This window comes from Scyliorhinus canicula, chromosome 1 (assembly GCF_902713615.1).
Source record: "Scyliorhinus canicula chromosome 1, sScyCan1.1, whole genome shotgun sequence".
Classification (NCBI taxonomy): domain Eukaryota; kingdom Metazoa; phylum Chordata; class Chondrichthyes; order Carcharhiniformes; family Scyliorhinidae; genus Scyliorhinus; species Scyliorhinus canicula.
Window position 1 is genome coordinate 306,838,369 of NC_052146.1, and position 7,780 is coordinate 306,846,148.

At 53.7% G+C, this 7,780-nt stretch overlaps 2 protein-coding genes across 2 annotated transcripts; both read left to right on the forward strand.

Annotated features, from left to right (window-relative positions):
* Positions 1 to 3,468: 3,468 nt before the first annotated feature.
* On the forward strand, positions 3,469 to 4,584 carry LOC119965209 (keratin-associated protein 5-1-like). Its single transcript, XM_038795689.1, has one exon. It carries the CDS (start codon positions 3,469 to 3,471, stop codon positions 4,582 to 4,584), a length of 1,116 nt encoding a protein of 371 aa, XP_038651617.1.
* Positions 4,585 to 5,244, forward strand: LOC119965265 (keratin-associated protein 9-6-like). Its single transcript, XM_038795814.1, has one exon. The coding sequence runs from the start codon at positions 4,585 to 4,587 to the stop codon at positions 5,242 to 5,244; it is 660 nt and encodes a 219-aa protein (XP_038651742.1).
* Positions 5,245 to 7,780: the final 2,536 nt, after the last annotated feature.

Here is a 7,780-nt window from a genome sequence, read left to right on the forward strand (position 1 = left end):
GGAGAATCCGGCCTTCCATGTTCTCCAAGAAACCTCCATTCTCCTGAAACACAAAAATCGAACAGGAAGGATGAATCAACTGTGGTTGACTAAAGAAGTTGAAGATTAATTAGCTTCTTAAGGCCGCCTGAAAAATTGGTAAACCTAAGGATTGGGACCAATTTCGAAATAGCAAATGAGAACGAAGAAACCGTTAAAACTAAGGGCAAAGAGAGAATATGAATGCAAGCCAGTGATGGTGGACTGTAAAAGCGTCTTTCGATCTGTGAAAATGAAAAGGTTAGCAAGGACAAGGTGGAGAGAGCAGAATAGGGAAATGGCAGAGAAATTAAATAATCTGTCTTCAAGGAAAAACATACCGATCATCTCCTGGAAATATTAAGGAATCAAGGGACTTGTGAAAATGAGGAACTGAAATAAATTAGTATTAATAAAGAGGGAACATTTGAAAAATTAATTGGATTGAAGGTTGTTAATTCCCCTGGAGCTGATGAGCTACATCCCAGAGTGTTGAAGGAGGTGGCGATACAGATAGTGATTATCTTTCTAAATTCTATAGATCCTGGAAAGATCCTGCAGACTGGAAAGTAGCAGATGTAACCCCAGCATTTAAGAAAGGAGGGAGAGAGAAAACAGAGAATAACAAACCTGTTACTTTCATGTTGGTAGTAGTGAAAATCTTAAAATCTATTCTAAAGGATGCAATAATGAGAAATTTAGAAAATTGTGATATGATTGGGCAGAGTCAACACCACAAAACCCAATGGCGGGGCTGTGCTGCAGGCGAGAAAATTCAATGGCAACGCCCAGAGAATTCCAGCTCATGTTACCAGCAGAATAGATAAAGGAGAAGCGATATTTGGGTGTTCAGAAGGCTTTCAATAATGTCCCACCCAGAACAAAATGAGACCACATGGGATTCTGCTGCTATGGACTGAGAATTGGTTAACAGACAGAAAACAGAGGGTGGGAATACACAGGCCATTCCCAGATTGGCAGGCTGACTCGTGGAGATATCGCAATGATCGCTGCTGGCCCCACAGCTGTTCACAATCTATATCAATGATTTGGACGTGAGGGAGAAAGGCAGTATTTTCAAATTTGCTGAGCACACAAAATTAGGTGGGAATGTGAGCTATGAGGAGGATGTAAAGAGACGTCAAGGGGGTTTAGACAGGTTAAGTGGATGAGGAAGAACATGGCAGATGGAAAATAATGGGGAAAGGAAAGTGATCCACTTTGGTCAAAAAAATCAGAAAGACAGAATATTTCCACAGGGTGAGAGGTTGGGAAGTGTTGCTGTTCAAAGGGACCTGGGTGTCCTCGTTCACGAGTTACAAAAGCTAGCAGGCAATTAGGAAGACAACTGGTCTTCATCGCAAGTGGGTTTGAGCACAGGAACAAGGCTGTCTTGTTGCAGCTGTACAGGGCCTTCGTGAGACTGCACCTGGAGTATTGCAAGCAGTTTTTGTCTCCTTATCTGAGGAAGGATATACTTGTCAGAAATGGAGTGCAATGGAGACTAATCCTTTGAGATGGCGGGATTGTCTTACGAGGACAGGTTTGACCTGTATTCTCTGGAGTTTCGAAGAATGGGAGAGGATCGCTTTGCAACTTACAGAATTCTTACAGGACTCAGGAGGGATTTGCAGGAAGATTTCATTCCTCTGGTTGGTGAATCTAGACCCAGGGGGCATGGTCTCAGAATAAGACTGGATTAAGGAGCAATTGCTTCATTCAAAGGATGGTGAATCTTTGGAGTTCTTGACCCCAAAGAGGTGTGGATGTTCAATCATTGAGCATGTTCAGGACAGAAATCGATAGATTTTTAAATACTAATGACATTAAGGGATATGTGGGGAAATTTGCATAGAGTTCAAAGATCAGCCAATGTTAGGATGGTCTCAATGGGCCGAATGGCTGACCCCTGTTTCCTATTTCCCCAAAACTGGCCTTTTGGCCCAATCCACCCTTAGCAGCATTGATGTAGCAAATAATTCTGTTTACATTTACCTGCCCTGTCCCTTCAACCACCTCCCCTCCTTCCACCTATTCCAACCTAACCTTGACCATTGACACAGGGTGGTTACCGTGTATTCTGGACCCCTGGTGTGAGGAGCTAATGGGGGCCCGGAACCTCTACCTGCTGCCAACAAGACCAATTCAGCAATTTTACTGGAGGCAGCCTCCTAATTGGCTGCCCCTGGGCTCACTGTTCAATAGACAGCAGGCCCGATGTGGATACTGCAGGTTCAATCATCGGGTCACCTGTTCTGGAGCCTCAGCCATCCCAATGGGAGAGACAACGGCAGCTCAGAGAGAGCTCAACATGGAGGAACCCTCGGAGACGTAAATTAGACATCTATGAAAAGAATCAATGTGATTTCCCTTGATTTGGTCAGTTAGTAGCCAGAGGAAAGACTCGCTGTGCAATAAAGAATGGCAGCCAGGCTATTGAAACAGTATTCAGATTAGCTGGAGGTGAGTGTAGTTTATATGTTCACAAGCAATATGTGTCAAATCCAAATGAGTAGTGTTAATAAATTTACAGCTTTGTTTAAGTTCAAGCTATTCTGTGGTCTTTGTGGGCACAACGCCAACCACACTGAATTAAGCAACAGAAAGAACATCACACAGGCACCCCGGGGAAGCCCCAGCCAGGTGCCAATTGGTACTGGGCCACAGGCGGAGTGGCACCTGGGGGGCCTCCCAGGCCATTGGAGGTCCTTGGGTGCTCAGGTACAGGTTAGGGTGGCACCCAGGCTGTTACCCTGGCACCCAGGCACCTTGAAACTAGCAGGGTGGCAGTGACAGTGTGCCTGGGTGGCACTGCCAAGAGCCAGGGCCTGGCAGGCGGGGGTGGGGGGGGGGGGGGGGGGGGTTGGGGGGGGGGGGTCATTCCCATGAAAGGAGGGATGATGGGGCCATGAAGGGTGGGGGGTGAAGGCAGGCATCAAAGGGCCTCTGGAAGGTTGGGGGGGGGGGGGTTCTTGAAAGGGGGTGTTGGAAGGCCTGAAAACGGTGGTGGGGGGGGGGCTCAATGACCTCATAGCATGGTATACATGCTTAGATAATGCCCATGTGTGTATGTCTGTGGAGGGGGGGGGGGGGGGTGACATTGCGGTGGGTGGGGATATACGGGGCCCTTAAGCCCACTTAGAGATTGGGGCACACACTTTCAAAATGGTGGCCTGATCTCTGAGGAGCCGGTCTGGCAGTAAGTTCAGCTGCCCAGTGATGGAAAACATTCTGGGGAGACACTTCCCAGGGCCCGGAAAACGACTGGGTGTGGTTAGGTAGTGGTGGGGAGCTCGCTGACAGAGTTGGGGAGAGATTCCCAGCCAAACCCACCTGAAATCATTCTGGCTTGTTGTTGATGGCCATTGCCAGGCACTTGTGTGGCCTGGATGTTATTTGGCACTCGCCAGTACAAGCCTGAATATTGTCCAGGTCTTGCTGCATTTTGAAATGGACTACTGCATGCACTGCTGCCTGGACTATTGCATGGACTACTGCATGCACTGCTGCCTGGACTATTGCATGGACTACTGCATGCACTGCTGCCTGGACTATTGCATGGACTACTGCATGCACTGCTGCCTGGACTATTGCATGGACTACTGCATGCACTGCTGCCTGGATTATTGCATGGACTACTGCATGCACTGCTGCCTGGATTATTGCATGGACTACTGCATGCACTGCTGCCTGGATTATTGCATGGACTACTGCATGCACTGCTGCCTGGACTATTGCATGGACTACTGCATGCACTGCTGCCTGGACTACTGCATGAACTACTGCATGCACTACTGCCTGGACTACTGCATACACTGCTGCCTGGACTACTGCATGGACTACTGCATGCACTGCTGCCTGGACTACTGCATGGACTACTGCATGCACTGCTGCCTGGACTACTGCATTGACTACTGCATGCACTGCTGCCTGGACTATTGCATGGACTACTGCATGCACTGTTGCCTGGGCTATTGCATGGACTACTGCTTGCACTGCTGCCTGGACTACTGCATGGACTACTGCATGCACTGCTGCTTGGACTATTGCGTGGACTACTGCATGCACTGCTGCCTGGACTATTGCCTGGACTACTGCATGCACTGCTGCCTGGACTATGGCATGGACTACTGCATGCACTGCTGCCTGGACTATTGCATGGACTACTGCATGCACTGCTGCCTGGATTATTGCATGGACTACTGCATGCACTGCTGCCTGGATTATTGCATGGACTACTGCATGCACTTCTGCCTGGACTATTGCATGGACTACTGCATGCACTGCTGCCTGGACTATTGCATGGACTACTGCATGCACTGCTGCCTGGACTACTGCATGGACTACTGCATGCACTGCTGCCTGGACTACTGCATACACCGCTGCCTGGACTACTGCATACACCGCTGCCTGGACTACTGCATGGGCTACTGCATGCACTGCTGCCTGGACTACTGCATGCACTGCTGCCTGGACTACTGCATGGACTACTGCATGCACTGCAGCCTGGACTATTGCATGGACTACTGCATGCATTTCTGCCTGGGCTATTGCATGGACTACTGAATGCACCGCTGCCTGGACTACTGCATGGACTACTGCATGCACTGCTGCCTGGACTATTGCATGGACTACTGCATGCACTGCTGCCTGGGCTATTGCATGGACTACTGCATGCACTGCTGCCTGGACTATTGCATGGACTACTGCATGCACTGCTGCCTGGACTACTGCATGGACTACTGCATGCACTGCTGCCTGGACTATTGCATGGACTACTGCATGCACTGCTGCCTGGGCTATTGCATGGACTACTGCATGCACTGCTGCCTGTGCTATTGCATGGACTACTGCATGCACTGCTGCCTGGGCTATTGCATGGACTACTGCATGCACTGCTGCCTGGACTACTGCATGGACTACTGCATGCACTGCTGCCTGGCTTATTGCATGGACTACTGCATGCACTGCTGCCTGGACTATTGCATGGACTACTGCATGCACTACTGCCTGGGCTATTGCATGGACTACTGCATGCACTGCTGCCTGGACTACTGCATGGACTACTGCATGCACTGCTGCCTGGACTATTGCATGGACTACTGCATACACTGCTGCCTGGGCTATTGCATGGACTACTGCATGCACTGCTGCCTGGACTATTGCATGGACTACTGCATGCACTGCTGTCTGGGCTATTGCATGGACTACTGCATGCACAGCTAGTGTACCTACACCACGTGGATCACAGCGATTCTAGAAGACAGCTCACCACCAAGTTTCATGAAAGAACATGAAAAAAATTATCTCAAGTGGGCCCGCATACTTTTTGTAAAATGGAGACAGGAACTGTGCGTGGTACTCCAAGTGTAATCTGATCAAGCATCGAAACAAAATTATTAGAAAATGATTAGTGGCATGTAGTAACGGAGAAACTGACTGGCCAGAAAACATACGTTGGGCGCGATCGTTTGCAAAAATTTCAAGTGCTGTAGCGAGCGGGAATTGCCACCTGTTTCCTGGTTCTCGGCCCGGGGAGGCTGGCAACGCTATTCAACATTAGTTGGTCCACTTAATGAGGCCTCACGGGTTTCCCGCCCCGAATGCCGGCTCGCCAGCTGATTCACCGGGACCGCGATCGCCAGCCCCTCGCTAACAAGGCCGAGCAGCACTTAAACCGCACTTGCTCAGCCAACCCCAGCCAGCCCCAGCCAACCCCAGCCAGCTCCAGCCAGCCCCAGCCAACCCCAGCCAGCCCCAGCCAGCCCCAGCCAATCCCAGCCAACCCCAGCCAGCCCCAGCCAATCCCAGCCAGCCCCAGCCAACCCCAGCCAGCCCCAGCCCCAGCCAACCCCAGCCCCAGCACCAGCCAGCCCCAGCCAACCCCAGCCAGCCCCAGCCAACCCCAGCCAATCCCAGCCAGCCCCAGCCAGCCCCAGCCAACCCCAGCCAGCCCCAGCCAATCCCAGCCAGCCCCAGCCAACCCCAGCCACCTCCAGCCAGCCCCAGCCAACCCCATCCAGCCCCAGCCAACTCCAGCCAATCCCAGCCAACCCTAGCCAGCCCCAGCCAATCCCAGCCAGCCCCAGCCAACCCCAGCCAGCCCCAGCCAGCCCCAGCCCCAGCCAACCCCAGCCCCAGCACCAGCCAACCCCAGCCAATCCCAGCCAGCCCCAGCCAACCCCAGCCAGCCCCAGCCAACCCCAGCCAATCCCAGCCAGCCCCAGCCAGCCCCAGCCAATCCCAGCCAGCCCCAGCCAGCCCCAGCCAACCCCAGCCACCTCCAGCCAGCCCCAGCCAACCCCAGCCAGCCCCAGCCAGCCCCAGCCAACCCCAGCCAGCTCCAGCCAACCCCAGCCAGCCCCAGCCAACCCCAGCCAGCTCCAGCCAATCCCAGCCAATCCCAGCCAGCCCCAGCCAACCCCAGCCAACCCCATCCACCTCCAGCCAGCCCCAGCCAACCCCAGCCAACTCCAGCCAGCTCCAGCCAACCCCAGCCAGCTCCAGCCAGCCCCAGCCAGCTCCAGCCAGCCCCAGCCAGCCCCAGCCAACCCCAGCCAGCTCCAGCCAGCCCAGCCAACCCCAGCCAACCCCAGCCCCAGCCAATCGCAGCCAACCCCAGCCAACCCCAGCCAGCTCCAGCCAATCCCAGCCAACCCCAGCCAGCCCCAGCCAACCCCAACCAGCCCCAGCCAGCTCACAACAATGGCGCTGAGGAGACCGGCCCCAAGATTTGGGGATGCTGACCTGGGGAGGTTCCTGGATGTGGTGGAGGCCGGGAGGGATGTCCTGTTTCCCCCGAGGGTCCCGGGGGGTGAGCCACACGGCAGCCAGTGCTGCCTGGGACGAGGTGGTGGCAGCAGCCAGCTCGGGGAGTGTGACCAGGAGGACTGACCTCCAGTGCAGGAAGAAGGTCAACGACCTACACCAGGCAGAGTGAGTCGACATCCATCACCCCACCCAAGGGAGTATCCAGCCCCAAACTCTCCATGTGGGATGCGCTTTCCAAGGGTCGGTGCAAACTCGATGGGCCGAATGGCCTCATTCTGCGCTGTAAATTTGCCTATGATTCTATGAGGTTGCCTTGGTCGTGGCACAGCTGTCATCCCCACCCTCCATCAGCGCAGAGACGCGCACCTCGGTGGGACATGTTCATGGTCAGGCGTCTGGGGCACAATCTGGTGAGCGCTGCACAGCTGCCAGTGCACATCTGGTGGAGGCAGGGACCACCGGGCAAGACAACAGTCAGAGGGCTGCTGGATCCTAGGACCCAGCTGGGTCCCAGCCTGATGCTGAGCCTCTGGAAGTTACCCGGAGCTGGTGGTGATGATAGGATGCGGCCGGGAAATTCAGAGGAAGGAGTCAGTGTTGCTCCAGCAGATCCACAGCCGATTAATAATAACCTTTTATTGTCACAAATATGAAGTTACTGTGAAAAGCCCCTAGTCGCCACATTCCGGCGCCTGTTCAGGGAGGCTGGTACATAAATTAAACCCGCGCTGCTGGCCTTGTTCTGCATCACAAACCTGCTGTCTCGCCCACTGTGCTAAACCAGCCCCGATTGGAGGAGTCCCAGAGGCTACGGGCACAGATGATGGCCCAAGGCCAACACTGCTAGGGTGGAGACCGCAGTGGAGAGCCTGGCGCGCGATGTCGGCACCACGAGTGAAGGTGTCTAAGTGTTGCGCAGTCGGTGACGGCCATGGCTGTGGGTCTCGACAGAATGATTGCCTTACTGGGAGATGTCACCCAGTACCAGGCC

Bases quoted from the DNA above. Each gene is read 5' to 3' on its own strand.
- LOC119965209 (XM_038795689.1), top strand. From the start codon at position 3,469: ATGGACTACTGCATGCACTGCTGCCTGGACTATTGCATGGACTACTGC.
- LOC119965265 (XM_038795814.1), top strand. From the start codon at position 4,585: ATGCACCGCTGCCTGGACTACTGCATGGACTACTGCATGCACTGCTGC.